At 35.7% G+C, this 23,131-nt stretch overlaps 1 protein-coding gene and 1 pseudogene across 1 annotated transcript; both read right to left on the bottom strand.

Moving 5' to 3' along the window:
* Window positions 1–1,018: 1,018 nt before the first annotated feature.
* On the bottom strand, window positions 1,019–1,603 carry LOC131158458 (disease resistance response protein 206-like). The gene has a single exon (XM_058113327.1). It carries the CDS (start codon window positions 1,601–1,603, stop codon window positions 1,019–1,021), a length of 585 nt encoding a protein of 194 aa, XP_057969310.1.
* Window positions 1,604–7,941: 6,338 nt separating this feature from the next.
* Window positions 7,942–19,372, bottom strand: LOC131158457 (uncharacterized; annotated as a pseudogene).
* Between the last annotated feature and the right edge of the window lie 3,759 nt (window positions 19,373–23,131).

Here is a 23,131-nt window from a genome sequence, read left to right as displayed (position 1 = left end):
ATTTCTAACCATTAACAGTGTTCAGACGTCTGAGGTATCGGGTTTAGTAGTCTCAGGTTCCTTAATGTTTTGAAAAATTTGAACTAGATACAGGGTCAGACGTCTGAAGCGTAGGTTTAGACTTCTGAAGTTTGTGTTTAGACGACTGAACTGACCGTTCTGATATTTGAAGGCGTTCTTCCTATTCTGGGTTTCAATTCAAAAATAAAATCTTCAGTGTTCTGATTTTAATCTTCAGACTTCTGAAGAAATTCTTCAGTCGTCTGAGGATTCTCCTTAGTTGTCTAGGCAGACCACTTTCAGTTTTTTCAATTTTGTTTTCACAAAAACAACATTTTTGCTCTCTTACTTTGCTTCTTTATAAAATATTTTCCGGGTTTTGAAATAAGGTCTTTAAGTCAGTATTAACCTAAAAGAGTTTCAAAATTATTTCAAAAGATATTCAATCATGAAGTACTTACAACATGGTCCTAAATTTTAAAATTCTTTTCTTCAAGCCTTCCATGGTATTTCTCTTTAAGATCTTTTTGACTTGAATTCTGAATCAGTTTAAGTGTCCTCATATTTTGCTCATATTGAAGTTGCTTTGAGCTCTCTTGTTGAATCTTTTCTCTATGTGAATAAGACTTTGTGATTCTTTGTACTTTTGATTCTTTTTTTTTTTAACTTTGTCTTATACTCAATCCTAAAATATCACCACTCAACCAACTCATATGAGATTATTTTTTATTTGTTATCATCAAAACAAGATTGAAAAACCATGTAAAGCCAACATAATGCATACAACTATATATTATTTTCTCATAAACTATTAGATTGCACAATGACACTTCACTCGTGATTTATTTTTGAAAGCTGAAAAACCACATTTATTTTTGAAAGCTGAAAAAAGACATTTAGTCATATCCAAACCTTCACCCCACTCCCAACCCTAACACTAATTAAACTCACCATGCATACTCCAAATTAAGATAATTCCAAATATAATCATGGATCCCGAATCTTCTCAACTAATTAATCACCAACACTCGTAAAGCTTGATGTCAATCTGCAGCCGGAAGGACAGCCCCCACTCAATATCTTCTGTCATGAGAGTAGCAATTCCCCTGGTCATGAAGAAGTCGCCGGTGCCCCCCACCACCGACAAATTCCTGCTTTGCATCAGGAGGGGGTCGGCCCCCATGAGCTGCAGGGTCCCTCGGTGCTCCGAGTTGTTCAGCACAATCGTGAACCCAAACCACGCCGTGAAAGTGTTCTTGGTGTCGTACAGGTATAACCCCTGCGCCCTTCCCACCTGCTCCGCCCTCGTATCGTTGTTCTTCGTCAACGGGTCGTCGAACACGACAATGTTCCCGAAATGGAACTGCTCCGCCAGCTTCGTGAGGTTGCCGCCCTCTGGCGCCGCCACGATCGCCGAAGTCGCGTTCCCAGCGTTGGAGCCGTTGTACAGAATGTCGTGGATGTAGAGAGTCAAGTTATTGCATGGCTCCCGCTGCTGCTTTTCGCCCAAGAACTTGCCTTGGGAGGAGACTGAACACAGAGAAAGGAAGATGAAGAACAGAGCAAGGGTCGTGTTAATGTTGGAAGCTTCTGTAGATCCCATTTTCAATTATCACAAGAAGAAGAAGGAGGAGGTGGAGGAGGAGAAGTGTGCATGTATTAGCTCTGTTTTCGCTTCTTATACAAGGAGGGGAGCCGTGTGGATTCAGCATGCATGGTTCATGGCAATTAAGAGCGGCCAATTAAAGAATTTTATTAGATTTGCAAGGGAGACAAATCGAGAGAAAGATTTATATGGTACAAAAGGGAGATTTATGAAAATAGAAAAAAGGTGCGGGGCACAATTTGTGGAAGAAAACTACGTAAATTTAATTTGTAGCCTCTACTTGGTTTATGTTTAACTTGGTCTTTAGGAGTTAAGTTGGTGATTTCTCAAAATATAGTTGCACCAGTTACTGCAATTGGTTTTTTATTTTTTATTTTTTTTTTCTAATGAGTCAAAGAAATATATGATTTTGGAACATATATAGAACTGCAATTAGAAATGCAATTATTTTCTTACTCTTTTTTTTATTTCAAAGGGATCAAAGAATAAATAAATATATCTGATAATTAAAATAACATATTTGAACATATATTAGGTAAACTACCCTTCAATGCATCTACTTGAGAATTTTTTAGGAAAAATTGAGACATTGATAAAAATTGCATATGCTTAATATATTGTAGGACTAATGAAAACATATTTAAAAAATAAATTTTTATTTGTTTTTCAATTATTTAAATAGAGATTTTTTTTAAAGGATTCAAAAACGCAAATAGTTTTGAAACATTGAATTAAAACTAAATGTTGAAAAGTAGAATATAGTAATGTTGATGGATGATACAATATAAACCGTTTTAGAAAAAAAGAAAAAGCATGTAATTTTGTTGAAATAACATAAAGTTTGATATATTATGGGTCCATGAACAAGAAAAATATTTAAAAAAAAGGAAAAAAAATAGAAAAAAGAGGAGGGAGACAACACGTGAAAGTGTTTTAATGTTAAATCCATGATAAGTGATTTGATGCGTAAATTTATTAGTTAATTTTATATTTAACATAATTTAGACCTTCCAACCTAACATTCTCACTCCTACTATGATACACAAATTATTTATAGCTGTCAATAATAATAATAATAATAATAGTAGTAGTAGTAGTAGTAGTAGTTGTAGTAGTAGTGTTACAACGTACCATTTATAAAGAAAAAAGAAAAAAAAAGCTTGTAAGATCCACGATGCACGATACTTTGTCAATAAAAAAATGTGCAACAAATTAGATAATAAAATATACTCTTGCATGTTAATATTATGCAAACATTGTATATATATACATATAAATACTGAGTTTTAACTATAATATAAGAGAGGGAAAAATTCTTCATAAACCTTTGTCCCACATTGAAAGTATGAAAGAATTAGAATAATTTATATATATTTCACAACACTAGTTAAAATTGAAATTTGGTTGAGAATGTCAAGCCAAAATAATATTTATATATATTATACTATGTTTGAATTTTAGATTGTGATATAAGGGAGAAGGGAAAAGAGGATTAGAATTGATTTACTTATTAATACATTTCATCTCACTGGTTAAAATTAAAATAGCAAGAAATTAAAATAGAAAGATGCATTCGTCCCAATATTTTCATTTGGAAAGATTGCACAATAGAATAACAATTTTTTTTATTTTTTTTTAAAAGAAGAAGGGCGGCACCTCTATTTATTTATTGATAAACCCTCACTTTTGGCGGAGAAATACTGTGGTTACAAGACAATCAATGGGAGAAACAAAAGACAACTTTAAAAAGGCCTCCCAAAAAACAACACCAACAACCAGCCAAAACAGGGGTACAAGTCCAAATAAAACAAAACAAAACAAAACAAGGACCTACAAAACAAACCTCACGCAACAAAACAAACAAAAGATAAAAAATATAAAGTATAAACCAAAACCAATAGGAAATCAGCTAAACATACCTCATATACGTCTTACTCATCTTCTCCAGTTTATACAAATCATTGATAACTTCTTGGGAATTGACTCCATTGGTAAACAAACTATTCCTCCCCATCGCACATTGTCGAGCCAAGACATTTGCCACTTTGTTCCCTTCTCTATATCAATGATTTATCAAAAAGTCTGCTCCCTCCAATAAACCAATAAGCTACTCCCAAAAATCTCACAAATACTACAACACGCACTTACTAGATTTTATCCATTTTACTACAATATTCGAATCACATTTAATATCAATACTAGTATGGTCCAAATGTTTGCAAATCTTTATTTCCACCAATACAGCTCTCAATTTAGCTTCATTATTTGAATAAGAACCAAAATATTTTGAAAAACCAAAAACAAAAGAACTTGTATGGTCTCTAAGGATGCCACCACCACCAGTCGGCCCTGTGTTCCCCAAGCTGTTCCTGTCCAAATTTAGTTTCGACCTCCCTTGCCTCGATTTTAGTCATCTCACACATTGCGTAGTTTTAATTCTTTTATTTACAATTTGCAGTTCCAGATTCTACAATATCCAAAAATCAGCATCCTTTAACTGAGTCATTCCTGTCATGTTCCTGCACAAAACCCCCCACCCAATACTTAATTGAAAGCCACACATCTATACTACTCTCCAATTTTCCCTCCATTCTAGCCGCACATCTCCCTCTCCATAGCCTCCAAACTACTAAATAAGAAATCAAACCCATGAATGATCCCAATTGAGAAAATCTGGAAGCCCTATTAAACCATATTTGGACTCTTTCTTTCCAACTTTGTTGCCTCAAGAAAGATACACCTACCTCCACTGAAACCTTCCTCCAAACCTCAGTAGTAAGGTCTCCCTTATTTAACACATGCTCCATATCTTTCGGCTGCCTCATCTCACAAAAATTACATGCCAAAGCAAGTGAAACCCCCACTCTTCTCACCTTTTCATCAACGCTTAACCACTCAAAAGCAGTCTTTCACATATAGATAGCAATTTTTTTCGGTAACCATTTATTTCATACCCACTTTGCCCAATCAAATTTTGGAGTTCTAACTCTGATAACATCCCATGCAGACTTTGTATTAAAGCAACCATCCTTTTTCGGGAGCCATAACAGAATGTCTAAAGAGTTTCTAAGATTTCCCACATTTTCCATCACTTCTTCGGCTTTATTATACCCCAGAATCCTCTACAAAATTTTCACATCCCACACATTATTAATAACCAAATCTTTTTAATATGATATATGAATGAGTACCATCTGGACAATCTGCAAACAATGATCCTAAATCTAGAAACTTATCATACCACAATTTTACATCTCCTTCTCTAACCTTCCACTTAGATTTGCTTAATAGTTCAGGCATACCCTACAGAACTTTCCTCCAAAAGAAAGAATCCGATCCACGAGGTTTGCAAAGAGTAATATGTCCTCCTTTCACATATTTAGCTTTCAAAAATTTAGCCCATAAAGAATTTTGTGTTAAAAAATGCCAACCAAACTTCATAAACAAGGACCGTTGCACTTCTGAAATGTCCCTTACTCCTATACCCCCTCCTCCACAGGAACATACAATTTCTTCCAAGCCTTCCATTTCATTTTTTCTTTTCCATCCTTAAATCCCCAGAAAAAAGAAGCAAACATACATTGTATCTTTTTTATCACCAATTTCGGGACATTTGCAAAGACATACTCGAAAGCGCATGTCTTAACAAAACAAGACGACCTCCTTGAGACAATAGTCTACTTTTCCAGTCCTCAACTCTCTTCTGATTTGAATTAAAGGATCAAAATGGCAGTCCTTCAATTTACCATCCACTATTGGCACACCTAAGTACGTAAAAGGAAATTTACCTTCAATAAAACTAGTCTCTTGAAGAATTTCTCCCTTCTCCTAAACACCCAACTTATTTGAGAAAAAAATAGCCGATTTATCTTTGTTCACCCTTTGGTCAGTCCAGTTTTGATACTTCTTAATCACCTCCATTAACTATCGAACAGATTTTTTTCTAGCATTAGCAAATATAACATCATCCACGTACATAAAATATGATATAATAGGTGCACCACACGGATGTGCAAGCGGTAAAATCCGCTTCTCACATAACTTTTTTTGAATTAATTTAGAAAGAACTTCTTCCATGATGATTAAAATATACGGCGACAATGGATCCCCTTGCCTTAAGCCCCTTTTTACTTGAAGAAACCTCTATAGGTGTCATGCATCATGATAGAAAATCATGGAGTAGAAATACAATTCTGAATCAACTTACAAACCCAATCTGGAAAACCAAGATCATGGAAAATCTAATCTACCACCGGCCACTCCACTCGATCATATGCTTTGCTGATATCAAACTTTAGTATTATATTACTTCCTTTCACCCGCCTATGTAATAATTTTGTCATCTCTTGAGCAAGCGTAATATTTTCAAAAATACTCCTCCCTTTCACAAAAACACCTTGTGTAAAGAAATTAAATCACACATCACCAACGAAAGCTTAACAATAAGGATTTTGGAGAAAATTTTATAGATTACATTACAAAGGCTCATTGGCCGAAATTTATCAAAAAACTGAGGATCCTTTACTTTAGAAATAAGCACTATGAAAGAGGAACAAAAATACTGAGACAACATATCACCTCTGAAGAATTCTCTTACTGCATCCATCACATCATTTTTAATAATCTTCCAACAGGTAATATAAGAAGAAGACCCAACCCCATCCGGTCCCGGGCTACGATTTATAGAAATAGAAGAAATAGCTTTATAAACCTCCTCCTCAATCGGTTCTTCCCTCAACTGACCAATAGACTCCTCAGAAACCACTAAATGGATAATACCGTCCAGATTTGACCTCTGCACTAAACTATTTTGCCTCAAAAATTGCTCAAAATAATTCACAGTCTCATCATGGACTATCTGCATATTTTCCAACACCGAACCATCAAGAAGCACCATTGAATTTACACAAGAGTTATGCTTTTTTTGCATAATCACAACATGGAAAAACTTTGAATTCTGGTCACCATCAATCAACCATTTCATCTTTGCTCACTTTACTTGGTTTATGTTTAACTTGGTCTTTAGGCATTAAGTTGGTGATTTCTCAAAATATAATTGGTTTTTTATTTTTTATTTTTTTTTCTAATGAGTCAAAGAAATATATGATTTTGGAACATATATAAAACTGCAATTAGAAATGCGATTATTTTCTTACTCTTTTTTTATTTCAAAGGGATCAAAGAATAAATAAATATATCTGATAATTAAAATAACATATTTAAGTATATATTTGGTATACTACCCTTCATTGCATCTACTTGAGAATTTTTTAGGAAAAATTGAGACACCAATAAAAATTGCATATGCTTAATATATTGTAGGACTAATGAAAACATATTTAAAAAATAAATTTTTATTTGTTTTTCAATTATTTAAATAGAGATTTTTTTTAAAGGATTTAAAAACGCAAATAGTTTTGAAACATTAAATTAAAACTAAATGTTGAAAAGTAGAATATAGTAATGTTGATGGATGATACAATATAACCTGTTTTAGAAAAAAGAAAAAGTATGTAATTTTGTTGAAATAACATAAAGTTTGATATATTATGGGTCCATGAACAAGAAAAATATTTTAAAAAAAGTAAAAAAAAAAATAGAAGAAAGAGGAGGGAGACAACACGTGAAAGTGTTTTAATGTTGAATCCATGATAAGTGATTTGATGCGTAAATTTATTAGGCAATTTTATATTTAACATAATTTACACCTTTCAACCTAACATTCTCCCTCCTACTATAATACACAAATTATTTATAGTTGCCCATAATAATAATAGTAGTAGTAGTAGTAGTAGTAGTGTTACAACATACCATTTATAAATAAAAAAGAAAAAAAAAACTTATAGGATCCACGATGTTGTTGAAAGAGTAAACTTGACGGTGGACGGTGGTAGCAATGGTTGACGACGGCTGCCGACCACCCACTTCTATTGATCACCAACCTCACCTACCAGCTGCATTTATTGATTATTTTGGTTTAGAATATGCTATAAATAGAAGTGTGTGTGTGCAATGTAGTGTGTGGTGTTGAAAGAGTAAAACCAGTGAGCGAGAGAGAGAGAGTTGTCCTTTGAAGTTCTCTGTATTTATTTTTAGATTGAAATACATTGTTATTACAATTTATTATCACTGGGTTTTAGTCACAACCAGTGATTGAGTATCCTCTCCACCCATCAGTGATATCAGAGCGTCAAGGAACACCGAAATTCACCAAATAGAAACAAGCAGAGAAAAAATTTCAATTTTCTCCCAGATTTGAAGTTGCTCAAAATCCAAAATTGAGTCTAACATTGTGAAATTCATGTCGAGATGATTCCAATGGTGAAAACCACCTCTCAAATAGACTCCGAGAAACGCCACATGCGCCTCTCTAGCGGTTTTAGCGCCATACCCACGCGCTGCACGTGCTGACGACGATTCTGGCCGCCGGTGACACGCACCCTGCACGCGTCTTCCTTGTCCAGTTGCTGAAATCCGACCTAGCCACACGATCCGACATAACTTAGAAACCTGCAACCCGCAACCTAGATCCATCCCAAAGCCCTGACTCGCCTTCGAACCGCGTCTAGCTGCCGACATGTGACACGTGCAGAAGCTGCCATGTGGCGTACAGTAAGCATTACGCCGTTAAACAACCGTTAAGTTAACCGGCCCAGTTTAAAATCCATCCGAAATTCCTGCACCCGGTTCAGTAATTTTTGGACTGGTTCTTTGCAACCCAAAATCGGTTCCTAAGATTTTTTGACCTTCTAAACACATTGGTGGCATCATATTTGCCAAAATCAACCCCCATCTCTCTGTTTTTTATATATTAAATTCAATGGCGAATGGTGCTATCCAAGCGGTCATTCCAAAGTTGACTCAGGAGAATTATGACAACTGGTCTATTCAAATGAGAGTCCTTGTAGGTGCTCAAGATGTCATGGAGATTATTGAAGATAGGTACAAAGAAAGCCCATCCAAAGAAGCCGAAGCACTATGTCTGATGCTCAAAGAACGATCTTGCTAGCCGATCGATAGAAGGATTGCAAGGCGAAGTCCATAATATACCAAGGCCTTGATGAGGCCACGTTCAAAATCATCACCTCCGCCAAAACATCCAAAGAAGTTTGGGAGTCTCTCTAGCGAACACACAAAGGTGCAGACAAAGTAAAGAAGATTCGTCTTCAAACACTACGAGGCGATTTCGAATCTTTAAAAATGAAATCTACTTAATCTATTGCTGACTACTATACACGAGTTATGGTAGTATTAAATCAATTGAGAGTAAATGGAGAGACTTTCAATTATGAGAGAATTTTTGAGAAAATTTTGCGATCTTTGGATTCAAAATTTGATTATATAGTTGTGACCATAGAAGAAACAAAAGATTTGGAAATCATGTCTGTGGAAGAACTTGTGGGCTCACTCCAAGCCCACGAGCAAAAAGTCAACAGAAGAAGTGATGATAAAGCACTTGAGCAAGCCCTCCAAACAAAGTTGTACCTCACTACAGATAGATACGACAAAGAGGGGATGTCACAGTAAGGAAGAGGACGAGACCGAGGATCTCATGGAAGAAATTCTGGAAAGTTTGAATCCAAAGATGGTGGCAGAGGCTAAAGAGGTCCCACTAGAGAAGGACTCAATCAACAAAACTATGTTCCACAAAGCAGAGGACAAGGAAGAAGAAGGGGATACAATAACCGGCCAAACATAGACAAAATAAACGTTTAGTGCTAAAACGGTCACAAGTACGAACACTATAGCAATGAGTGTTGGGGGAGACAATAAGAAAAGGTTAGCAAGGAGGCTAACCTTACCGAAACTGAACATGTAGATGAAGAGTCGTTGATGCTGATGACACATAATTCAAATCCCTAGGACCAAAGTGTTTGGTGCCTTGATTTTAGAGCCAGCAATCATATGATTGGCAAAAGGTACCTATTATTTGAAGTTGATGAGAAAGTTTAGGAGGAGATCTCTTTTGGCGATAATTCTAAAATCCTAGTCCGTGGCAGAGGAGATGTTTTGATCAAATAGAAGTCTGGAGATCATGCTTACATCTCCAACATCTATTACGTTCTAAATACGAAGACTAACATCTTGAGTATTAGACAACTTGTCGAGAAGGGCTACCAAATTAGCGTTGGTGATAAGAAGATGGTGATAACAGACGCTTGGGGAAAGCTGGTTACTTGAGTACAAATGGTAAAGAATCAAATGTTTTCACTCACCATACAAAATGATACGCCAAGGTGTTTGAGCACTATCATCAAAGACAAAGACTGACTATGGCATCTAAGGTATGGACATCTAAATTTTGAAAGTTTGAAACAGTTGGGAAGCAAGAAGATGGTGAAAGTCTTACCCAACATCCACGATGTAAATATGATATGCAAAAGCTGTGTTCTGAGTAAGTAATAGGGAAACAACTTTGGAAAGCAAGCTGACTGGAGATCTACCATGCCGCTCTAGTTAATACACAAGGATGCGCGTGGTTCATTGAGGCCATTTTCAAATGGACAGAATCGATACTTCCTCACCTTCATCGATGACTACAGCAGGAAGACTTGTGTCTACTTCTTGAAAAGGAAGTCAGAGGTGTTCGACAAGTCCAAAGAGTTCAAAGCTCTTGTGGAGAAACAGAGTGACTATCGCATCAAGTCACTCCGGTCAGACCAAGGAGGAGAGTATAACGATGAAGCTTTCCTGGAATTCCTTAGGCAGCAAGGGATTCAAAAATAGTTCAGTCCGACCTACACTCCCCAGTTGAATGGTGTAGCTGAGAGAAAGAACCACGCGATCCTTAACATCGCCAGAAGCATGTTAAAGGATAAGAATGTGCCCAAGAGCTTTTGGGTAGAAGCAGTGTCATGTGCATTCTATCCGCTACATCGGTGTCCTACGAAGAGTCTTGATACAATGACACCACATGAAGTCTAGAGTACTCACAAGCATAGTGTGAGTCATCTTAGGGTGTTTGGCTCCATAGTTTACGCCAATATCTGTTGACCCTATGGGTTATGCCCTATTTTGATTATGACAAATACTTTGGTATTTACTATACCCACTTTTTGCATAGTGTATTTGTCATCATAAAAAAAGGGAGAGATTGTTGACCCTGTGGGTCATGCCCTATTTTGATTATGACAAAAACTCTGGTATTTAATGTCTATCTAGTTTGTGTGCAGGTTCATATTAGAAAACCAATTGATGTCACATGAAGGCTCGAAGATTAAAGAACCTGAAGACTTATTGTAATTTATATTTTGTGTAATTTTGGTCTATAATAGTAACTAGGTATATCGGTCTGTAATAATCTCTGCATGTCATGCATGTAGGTATTTTTAAGCTCTCAAAATGACCATAGATTGAACATAGGGACCGAATTATTTTAGGGCACCCTTCGGTCGACCTTTCGCCGACCGACACCAAATTTTTGGGCATACTTGAAAAGACCCTAGGTTCCTACACATTGTGCACAAAGTCCCTATAGTCACTGACAATATTAGAGGAAAGAATTGAAATAAAATTGGATAAAATAGGATAAGTATGTGAGAGGTCAGGTGACCGAACCTCAAGAGTTCAAAACTCCTCGGGCGCTCGAACAATCGGAAAGTCAGCAGTTTAACCATGCTTCGGGCGACTGAACCCAAAATGACTTTATCGCTCTCGGGCACCCGAACCCTTAGAAGGTTACTTTTCGCCAACTCAAGCTGCCAAACCATCACGTTCAAATCAGACCTCAGGAGACTAAGTTAGTCAGTTCGGTTAACCGAACTTAGCACTGGGCACCCGAATCTATGAACGAATGTTTCTGACTTTTGTTCGGGCTAATAAACCTTCACTTACGCTACCAAAATATTCTTGAAAGTTTTTTTAAATGAGTCTATTCAGACGACCGAACCACAGTTAAGCCACCGAACCTCATCAGGTTAAAATTATTTTAACCAAGGTAAATGCGGGTTAATGAGGGTTAATTGTGTTTAAACAATTTGAAACTTTTCTAAGAATACCCAATAGGTTACAAACGGTTATATTTTTGACCTAGCTTATAAATATAGGTTAATTTATGTGGATTAGAAGGAGATTAAGAAAAATCATTAGCCAAAATCCTCCCAAACCCAAAATCACATTTTTCCCTATAATACTTCCAAACACCCTCACACCTTCATTCCATTGATTATTTTAGGCCTTGCGAAAGTTCTTGCTTGGGTTATTGCTTAGTAGTATTGCTCATACTCCCATTGCTTTGCTTGATTGATTGGTATTGATTTTGGGGAGTTAAGCAAGGTTTTCCCATAGATTTCATTTAATAAATCTCGTGTTGGGAAAAACCTAGTAGCTTAAGGATCTTTGCATTGTCATTGCAAAGATTCCTATAGTTTGATTTTGTTGTGCAAAATAGTTTTAACAAGCTATATTATTTTTTCAAGCAACTCTTGAGCATATTACATTGAAAAAAATATTTTGAATTATTTTAAATATTTGCAGCATCTTTGAAACCCTAGTTTATTTTTGAGATTTGATATTAGAACACCCTTGAGCATATTATCGATCATATGTTGTTGAGTGTATCTGGCACAAAAATACATATCACTAAGCTTATATTTACCTATATTATTGATGTGTGGTTGATCGATTATACTGTGTGTCTTGGGTACATATCTGCTTTACTTGAGAAGCACAATGACTGTACCAGTTACTTTGTCAAAAATACTGTTGTATTTCCAGGCGTGGCTTTAGGGGGTTTGTTTTAGCCCGAAAGGATTAGGTTGGGGTCAGCCCTGTGAATTTGACCTAGGGCCTTCTCCGCCCCACAAGGAGAGTTTATAAAAGTTGCGGTCAGCCCTGTGCTAATTAACCTGACTGTATTAGGTGCCGCTCCACCCGTTAAGTAAGCATTAGTGGAATCATCGGGTTTGCGAGCTAGAGGCGGGGACGTAGGCATAGTTGGTTGAACCCCAATAACATATCGTGCATGATCTTTACATTTTTGCAATTTTATTTACTGCACGTGTATGTTATATTGTGAATGAATGGGTTTACTTTTGCGTAGACAGACCCTACGTTAAGTAATACAATTAATCTAGTTTAACTTAGGTGATAATTTTTTAAATACTCAATTCACCCCCCTCTTGGGAATACACCAACACTACAAAAAAATTGTCACTAATAGTGTAAGCATTAGTGATGGTTTTATCAGCCGTCACTAATACAACACTATTAGTGATGATTTTAATTGATACTTTCGTCACTAAAAATAGCATGGTAATTAACTTTTGCGCAAAAATTTTACCGGGAAAATATTAGCGACGATTCTAGTGTATTAGTGACGGTTTTGAAACCGTTACTACTAGTGTTTTTGTTGAAAAAAAATTAAAAAAGAGATGATTAAGGATATTAGTGACGGTTAGAAAGAACCGTCACTACTAAGTAGGTATTAGTGACGATATTGAAACCGTCACTACAAGTGTTTTTATTTAAAAAATATTAAAATAAAAATAGTTAAGGGTATTAGTGACGGTTTGGGAGTACGGTTACTAATAAGTGGGTACTAGTGATGATTTTGGAACCGTCACTACTAGTGGTTTTATTTAAAAAATTATTTTAAAAAATTAGCTAAGGGTATTAGTGACGGTTTGTGAGAACCGTCTTCTTTTAGTGCGGTGTCTCGTGCTGAGATTGACCGAGAGCGTCGAGCCATCGAGGCTCGATAGGAGGTGATGGTTATTTAGGTGCAAATGGTGGAAGCGGAGAACCAGCAATTGAATAAAAAGATCTCGAACTGGGAAGCAGAGATGCAAGCCATGAAGAATTGGAAAGTGCAGATCGAACAAATGATACGCCAATCTCGTCCAGATGATGCGGGTGACTTCTCTCACTAGAAGGTATGTAAAAGCTAGTGACAAGTATTTGAAATAGAAAATGCATGAGGATTTCAATTAGAATAAATACTTTATCCTTTCTTTTACTTTCAAAATGCATCAATAGATATTTAATAATTATTGGTATAATGTTATGGTCTGCCTATCTAATCAATGACCTAATTAGAGTGACTTTCACTTTTGTGCATGATCCACATATGATAGCATCTCTAGGGTAGTTTTGCTACCAAATGTAATAGGCTCAAGCCATATTTTGATGAGTTAGTATCAATTTTAGTCCCAAATCTCACAATTTTGTCCTATAAAAGGTATCTCACAATTTTGTCCTATAAAAGGTATCTCACATAATTGTAGCATGAATATGTGTCATCTTCAACCCCCTTATGTACAAGATGTCCTATGTAAAAGCTACTATTCCCAAAATTTACTTGTGAAATTAGGAATAGCTTCCCAAGAGGAGGGGTGAATTGGATTCTAAAAATTTCTTTTGATTCCTTTTAAAATACCTTAAACTTCTTTTATTTCTTTTAACCAATTCTTGACTTGTTTTTTTTTTTTTAATTCCTTAATCAATCAAGAACTTAGTTTTTTTATCCAATCAATTAAACACAATCTTCAAACCAAACAATCAATTTATTTGTCAAGTACAAGTTAAACAACAAACAACCAAATCAAGATATAAAGTATTCAGCACTTTGGTAATATAAGATCTTGAGATAGTTTGTTTGTTTATACAAGCCCTGTGATTATGAATTATAATTTATGCTTAATGAAGTAAAGCCCTGTATAAATAAATCCAATCACTCTTTCCAAATATTTAGAATTCAAATAAACTCTTGGAAAATTTATCTTTGGGGTGTTAACCAAGTAACGTACTCCCGTATGGTTTCCGCAAGATATGGTGTAACCAACGTACTCCCTTTCGGTTTCCGCAACCCAAATCAAAATTGGATTTTAAGTTTACTTGATTTCCAAATATGTGTAGTATCTATAATTTTTATATTTAAATCATCTACGCAGTTGTATATGAACTGAAAATAAAGAATAGGAAAGAGAGAGTGAGACGGAGATTTTTACGAGGTTCGGCTTATACCCAGCCTACGTCCTCGCCTTTGACAAACCACCAAAGGATTCACTAAACCTGTTTCGTTGATGGGTGGAACAAAACCGATTACAACATTCCTTGGTTAAGGCTAGAGCCTGCCTTCTCCAAATGATATTCCCTTATTCGGTCACTCCTTACATGGGCTAGAGTCCGCCTCTCTAAGAAATATCCCCTTGCTTAGCCAACGATTCAAACACCTTGGAATGTCAATGAACTATAAGAAATACAAGATAAAATCTGTGTACAAGTATACTCTCTCAAAGAGCAAGTTAGTACAATTTCAGCACTATATACTTCAATGTAAAATATCAATAGGAAATAGAATGAAGTTCAAGTGTAGAATTCACCAATATCCTTCTTAGAAGAGGATTAGCAGTAGGAATTCAAAGGAAGAAGGATTAGCACTTCAGAGTTCTCAGCAAAAGAATTTTTCAATGAGTAAGCAAGAGAACTTAGGAAGAACAAGAGTACTTTCAACTTCTCAAAACAGATTTTTCAATTCTTTGATATTTATTTTGTTTTGCAAAACCATGTATTTATAGGCTTTCAAACTTGAAAAAGTTTCCTTAAAAAATTTCCCTATTTATTAGAATATTTAAGGTTCAAACGGCTATAATTTAAAACATTAGAATTTTAAAAATTTGTCCATTGAACAGTGTTTAAATGTCTGACAGCAGTGACCCCGTTTCAGTGTTTTGACAATAACGTTTTTTGTATAACTCCAAATTATATGTTCTTGGAGTAAAAAGAAAGCTAAAAGAAAATACTACAACTTTCATGTTTACCACTCTTTAAAATAATGAGTGTTTGATGGAGAAAAATTCACCTCAATGCGGCTATATAAAAACTAACAGCATTTGGGAAAAACTCTTTTTGGTGCTCTTTATTCCAAAAATGATTCTCATCTTTTTAAAATAATTTTTGACCTTATAAAAATATTATTAAGGTATTTTAAAAAGTATCTAGGTCTAAGAAATTAACCTAAGAGCTTCAAAATATTTCAAACGATATTTTAAACATTAAAGCACTTATTTGAGACTTCTAAAATATTAACATTCTAAGTTCTTGAGTCATCATGCTTTGTCCTTGGATTGAATCCATCTTTTCTTCAAGCTTCCATATTCTTTAAGCTTTCTTACTTTGCCTTTCTTTGGATCTTTTGACTTTAATATGCCTTGGCTTCCAACAACTTATTTATGTCCTCATGTTCTTCAACAAGTAATTCATGGCTTAGCTCATTTAAGCTTCATTTGATCCTTGTGAGCACTTTGACCTTGTTTCCATCATATTTGATTTTTGTGGGCACTCTGACCTTACTTTCACATATATGAACCCTGAAATATCATTACTCACACAAATACATTAAATTTCACTTGTTTGTTAGCATCAAAACAAGATAACAAGATTTTAAGCCTTGTAAGGCCAACAACCTGAAAAATATCAAATTCACAACAGTAAAATATTCAATAACTTGAAGGACTCAGCTTGAATATAGTGCATTAATTTTATTTTTTTTAAAGTTACATTAACGAGTGTTCCAGGAATGATTGTACAGTTCATTTAACAAATGGGATGAATTTAAAAAAAATCAAAGCACAATTAACTTTTTTCCTATGGGAGTCCAATGGGCCAACTCTGAGATGCTTCCACGAGCATAAGCAATGCGATCTCCTTCTAGCCCCTTAAGGTTTCCATCCCTGGGTGTCAACTGCTAACAAATGTTCTAGTACGTGTTCAATGAACTAAAGAAAGGAAATAAAAAAGAATAATTGTATTGGGAAATTTGGATTGACGCATTTGAGTTGCTTGACAGACTTTTGAGAATATCATATTGGAGTGTTTAGATGGCAGGTCATGAATCCAAAGTAAGGTTATTCTTGAATTAGCAAACTACTGAAGAAGTTAACAAATAGCAAGCAGTTCATCAATCCAGATTAATAAGCATGCACATCCAAACAAAGTACAATTGCCACGAAAACAACCCTAGGATAGGTCCTAGCCTGTCCAAGAGCCTCTTGTAGATTCACCTGAAGCATTAAGAACAAACTAAACCTCATATAAACATCACCAACTCAGGACTACTATATATGTTTCTTGCCTTATCCTCCAGCATAGGATAAGTAGCCACCAGTGCATCTTGAGCTCCAATATATAGCGAGCTATAAATCTTCCAGTAAACTTCCCTAACCTTTTTTGCAGGATGGAAGAGCCCCTGCAGACAATAGTTTAGGACTGCAGCTGCACCCAAGGCAACCCTCATCCCTTCTATGGCTTCCATGACAACATTAATAACATGCAAATAAGTCTCAAATATGTTTGGCCATACATAATTCAGCATTTGTACTAATGCATCCTCACAACCTAAACAAGCCACTCCCAAAGCCATGTGCTTAACAGTTGGGAAGCAGCTTGCCTATGTACCAAATCTCTATCCATGAGAGCAGCCTCAAGTAGTGGAGTGACTCCATAAATATAATCTTTACCCATTTCACCAATGTACTCAAAAATAAAAGAGAGTGATTTTAAAACACAATTCTGCACATTGAGTTCTGGTACACGATACTCATTCATTAATGCTGGTAGCACTGTAAAAGGAGAAAATGTTTCTACAACTACTGCAATTGCCACAGTAGTACACACGTGGTCCTGACGCCCCTGCACTTTGAGATTGTTTAATAATGTTGCCAGGACATCTTGTGGTCCAATGGCTTTCGCAATGTATCCAAACGTGTTGACAGTTGCTCGCCAGATACCTTTCTTATGGGCTTGAAGCATCTCAAGAAGTTCAAAACAATTTACTCCAAATAGGGAATGCCATAGATGGGTTGATTCCTAAAACTTTGTAACCTCAAGCTTGCCAAAATAACTAAAAGTTGTATCTTAAATATTGAAAATATTTTGAACTTTGTATTGTTATGGCTATCTCTTGTCATGATTTACTTAATCAATTCAAGTAAATATTTCATGATTGGCCAACAAGTAGTTTATAAATTATATTTCATGTTTCAAAATAAGATAGGTCATGAAATATGTTAATGGTTATTTAGTCTTTTAGAATTATTATTAATTGTTATAGTTTGGTTTGTAACAAGTGTAAGCTAGAGGGAGAGACCTATTTTTGAGTTTAGGTCTGCCATTTTACCCAATTATTCAACATGGTATTACAGCATGATTCTGAAACCTAAACCCTATGTGTTAACACCACCATCAAAACTGAAGTCTAAAACCCAAAATTCGCTGCATGTCTATCAGTATAGAAGATTTTTCAGCGGTATAATAACCCTAAAAAATAGCTAGCAGCAGCAAGAAGTCAGACTAGTCGCTGGTTTTCTGGGTGACACTGTCAGTTCAAAAACATCAAACCCACTATAGATTTGTCAAAATCAACACCATAGTCACCCACAGACACTACCGATCTGCCCCCACTGAAATCCCACCTCCAGGCAGTGTCTCATGGAACCTCACATGCTGGACGAAGGCTGCCAAGGCCGACTGCATGTGCTGGCACATGAAGCCACTTTCAGATATGGTTTTGACCTGAAATGATTCAGCAGTGATCCAATCCCACTATTAACATGTTATTGGAGTTTTTCGTGATGTTTTTTTCCCAAAGGTCTCACCTTTTTTAATTGCTCATCTGCGGGACTTATGAAATGGTTGTTTGATGATTCGTGAAGCAGTTTATCAATGGTTATTGAGTTTATTGGGTCTGAAATAGTGGGATTTGTTGTGTTTATGATTTAATGTTCTAATTCCTTCCATATATCAAAATATCAAGTTGTTCGACATGTGTATTGCTCAAAGATCTAATCTTTGTTGTGACCATGCACTCATGGTAATTTGTTAGTTGTGGTTCGGTGTTAGTAACAGGCATTGGAGACTCTCTTGGAGAAGTGGTTGTGCTCATAAGATGTTTTTTGTGAGGCAGTGGCAGTGCTCATAATCTGTTTTTTGTGAGCCATGGTAATTTCAGTGATTCACTTCTCCAATTGTTCTAGTGGTGTGAGTTGCTTTCTTGGGGTTGTGTTTGAGTTTCTCGGTGCTACAGCGGTCTTGTACTAATTTATTTGGGACTTGTTCATGGTTCCGATTGTTCTAGCAATTAATTTCATGATTTATTTGTGAAGCCACTTTGCAGCAGCTTTAATCGTGGTTATAGCTCTTTTGATACCTAGCCAACATCTGATATTATTCCACACAGCTGGTGTGAATATCTTAATAATATGAGTCAATTTTAGGCTATTTTGGACATTTTAGTTATGCTGAGTTTCTTTTGATATTTTAATAGTTTGAGGTTGTTAATGGTTATTTTGGTCATTTAGCACTACTAGTATGTGCTAAAGTTATGTAAGGGTATTTACTCAGTCATTGGTATATACTAGACACATATTATGAATAGAGGGAGAGACCTATCATTGAGATAAGGTCTTCAATTTTACCCAATTATTAACATGGTACTAGAGTAAGATCGAACCTAAACCCTAAGTTAATACCAAAACCAAATCCTAAACCCTAAACCTCATTCCTGCTGCTGTATATAAGGATAATCTGCACTACCAAAGACTAGAAACAAAGTCAAGGAGCTGCTGGAAAAATACCATAGTTGCCAGAAAATCCTGGATGCTGCTGCCTTTCAGAACCTTTAGTATCCCTTCATATTTTTGCAAAAATAACCACATAGCCACCCACATAACCTGTGGATGTTGCTGCCCAATGAAATTTCACAGCCAGAGTGTGTCCTCTGCTCCCAATTTTTTTTTTTTTTTGAATGCTTTAATTACCTCCGTACATCATAGTATTAAGTTGTTCGTTATGTATCTTGTTAAAAAATAACTTCATTTTTCCACTTAGAGCACTTTTTTAATGGTTGCTTGGTACCATTGGGGCTGTGTGTTGCTTCGTATCATGGAAGCTTTTGGAGGATTGGATGGAAGTTTAAATAAAGAAAATCAAAAAGAGCCAAGAGAAGAGATTAAACTAGATGCAGAGCGCAGTGTTGCCTAAAGTAAGTTCATTCTTATTCCTTGATGGGATCTTTAGGCATTTTAGGATGGCTTAACACATATTTGCACTCCAGTTGGGATGATTGAATGGTGTTGTTTTTTGAATCTGGGTCCTTTCAGCTGATGGCGTCTAGGCACCTGCTTGCATTTTTGTTCTTTTTTTGGGAAGAAAATAACCTTAGATTCTGAGGTTGAACTAACTCCAGTTTTAGTCCACGACATGTTTTTTTTTTTAACCAATGTTGGAAACTTGAAATAACTTGACCCCGTGTTTGGGGGCTTGGAATTCAATTTGGTTGTGGATATGAATAAAATGTAATTTAAAATTATAGAGAATTTCGTCCAAATCCAAATCTCGGGCTAGAATTTCATGATCCCAAACACAACCTGAATTCATTTCAGTTAGATGGCAGCTATTATTTATCGTTAAAGTTTGGTAACTTTTGGGTTCAACTTCAACATAGGGAGAATTGGTGATTCACTAGATTTCCTAATAAATTCCAATAACTAGGCATTTGGTTCAGATAATCAAATGCCTGAGAATCTTGTAACTGGGACTAAGATGCCTTTGTTGGAATCCAGATTACCAAAAGTATAATATGAGAACGTTTTATGGGTATAATAGGTCCCATGGAATCCTAGATGCCAATTTAGGTTTATCTGAATGAACCTATGCTGATATTTAGGATTCCCAACCTCACATTCTGTGGAATCTTCATAGATTTCTTGAACAAAAATGAAATCTATTAAAAACTGAATCAGTCTTTCAGACTGAACATACTTAAGAACTTATATTCTTCATGCGGCCCTCTGGCTTACTGTCATCGTATCCTGCCTCATCTGCAAGGTTTTGCTTTTGCAGGGATGCGAGAAAGCGGATGACTTGCTGTTTTGCCTCTGCTGGGACATGAAAAACAGATGGCAGTACTCTTTTTTTCTTTATTTGGTTTCCATTTTCCAGTGGAATTTTCTCTACTTTGAATTAGTTTACCCTTTATTTGTTTATTTATTTATTTATTTTTTGCAGTTTCATTTTTCTTTTACCTCCCTTTTTTTATTTCTTTTCAGAAAATGCTGTCTTTCTATTTTATATATACAGAAAACTTTGTATAGATTATGCGTGTGCCTAGGGGAGATGAATATCATGCTTCCAGATCCAAGGAACAATGGAAATGGAGGATGAACTTTATTGTATGATTGGTTATCGTTTGATTTTTTTTATAATAAACTTGTGTTTTGATGTATGCTTGTGTCCAGAAGTGGGCATGAAAATGTATCCAAAGAATTGCATTGCATTTGGGAGCCTTGAAAACCACTCTATAAAAAATTGAAACTTGAATCGCATTTTTCTTCTGCAGCACTCCTATGGAAGAAGAATGTAACCAAATGCACCATAATAATAGAAAACAAGTGCAGATATGAAAGCCTAAGTTACTACTGCTATATTTATATTGTAATCTAGCTTCCCTCTTCTCATCTTCTTCGCATCTTTCAAGAACCAGTGGAGCACAATCCAGACAATTTGATTCCAAAAATCAAAACAACCACAGGCACATATTCATTGAGCTCCAACCTGCCTTTCGTTTAACATAAATGCTTTACTTGCATTTTCAATTATTTAAACAAAATAATTGGCACAAGAGTGTGAGACTTGTGGACTTCACTACTATGAGTTTTTCTCTCCTCTCATTGTTTGCACAGTACTACTACACCGTTTCAAACCTATTGTCCTTGGACAAGTTGAAATGGCTAGTTCCTACCTTGAGTTCTTTGTCTAATCTTGAGTGTGAGTCTTGTTGGGAAAACATCATTGTGTTCCCTTTGTTTCTCAAGTCAACAAATGGGCTGTTAGTCCTTTCATGCTAGTAAATTTCAATGTTTGGGGTCCTTGCCGTGTAATGTCAAAGTTGGGGTTTTGGTACTTTGTTCTATTTGTCAATGATTACTCTTGGATGACTTGGTTGTGTTTAATGGAAGATTGTTCCGAGTTGTTTATTATCTTTGTGCCTTTTGTTCTCAATTAAGAAATTAATTTAGGATATTTCGTAGTGATAATTCTAAGGAATACCTGAATACCCAATTTAGTACCTGTATGCCTATTTCTTGTGTGATCCATTAGGCATGTTATGCCTAAACTACAAAACAAAATGGAGTTACAAAAACCGAAAAACAAACTCAAAGTCACTAGTACCCTATTTTATCAAATGAATGTCCTCAAAGTTTTTTGGAGTGATTTTGTGTTCACTGCTTGTTCTCTCATCAATAAAATGGCATCCTATGTTCTTGCTGGTAAAATTCCATGTCCAGTTATCTTCCTTAAGGCCCCTTTTTTTACACTTACTCCTCGTATATTGTTTATATGTCCTTTGTCCATTAGCTAAGTTTAGGAATGGACAAGTTGGATTCTTGTGCTATCAAATGTATTTTTTCTAGGCTATTCATGTAATCAGAAGGGATATTGATGTAATAGCTCTACTTTACATTGATTCTTTGAATTTACCTCTTTTGAATTTGTACAATGTTATTTTGAGTCCTTTAGTTCTGTTGATCTTTATGAGTTTGCCTAGCCTTCTAAATCCTAACATACTCTCTATGCCCAGTCCTCCTACATCCTCATTTGGTTAGTGTCCTCGTTGCTTGGATCATTTTAATTTGTTGGTATACACATGGCTACTTAAGGGAGGAGAGTCTCTCCCAGCTTCTACTTTTGCGCCTTTAGTTCTCTCGTCAGATGATCCTATTGCTTGTGATATGCTCCTCCTATAGCTGTTCAGAAAGGTGCATCGACTTGTACCCACATCCAATCTGTAATTTTGTTGTTATGATTATTGTCACCCTCGTATTAGCAATGGCTTTCATGGAGTAGTTGATGAATGCAATGTATTCAATTTCCCATCCATACTATCAAAAATATACACTCAAAATGGATAAGGAAAATATAATGAGAAAAAAATTAAAAGGTGACACCTAATTGTACCCAATTTTCAGAAGGTCAGCTCATCGGCCTCCTGATTAGCTTAATCTCAAACCAGCTCCCTAACAAGCTCTTGGCAGCACCAACCCGTCAACTTGAGGTTTCAGCTCCCTATCATTCGTAAATGCTTCCCATAACTAATCCAAGAGAAGTGGCAGGTTACCTTTACAGCGCACCAATCCTGTCTTAACTGGACCTTGGCCACAAAGAACTGAGTCTGGCAGCAAGTTTTGCACTCTTGTAGTCCTCCCGAAGTTGAATAAACCTTAATCGGCAGCCAAATCATAAGTTCACCATCCTCGGTCTAAATGGAAAACAGAAAATAAGTAAAACAGTAAATGAAAAGACAGTTATTTAGGCCATGACTAAATATTCTTCTTCCTCTTCCACCCCCTGAACATGCATTATTTGCAGAAAAAACAAAAAAACAAAAAAAAAAAAATACACAACGTTGATATTTTATTTGATGCGAGAATTGGAGCCAACATATATCAGGACTCCATAGAAAGTTGTCTTTTCTCACAACATCCAGGGGTCTAACATATATAGCTTGAAGACTTATTTCAAAATAAT

This window comes from Malania oleifera, chromosome 6, assembly GCF_029873635.1.
Source record: "Malania oleifera isolate guangnan ecotype guangnan chromosome 6, ASM2987363v1, whole genome shotgun sequence".
In the NCBI taxonomy this organism is placed as follows: domain Eukaryota; kingdom Viridiplantae; phylum Streptophyta; class Magnoliopsida; order Santalales; family Ximeniaceae; genus Malania; species Malania oleifera.
This window is presented reverse-complemented; position numbering and strand designations above follow the sequence as displayed.

Excerpts from the sequence above, each read along its gene's own strand:
- LOC131158458 (XM_058113327.1), bottom strand. The coding sequence starts at position 1,603 with ATGGGATCTACAGAAGCTTCCAACATTAACACGACCCTTGCTCTGTTC.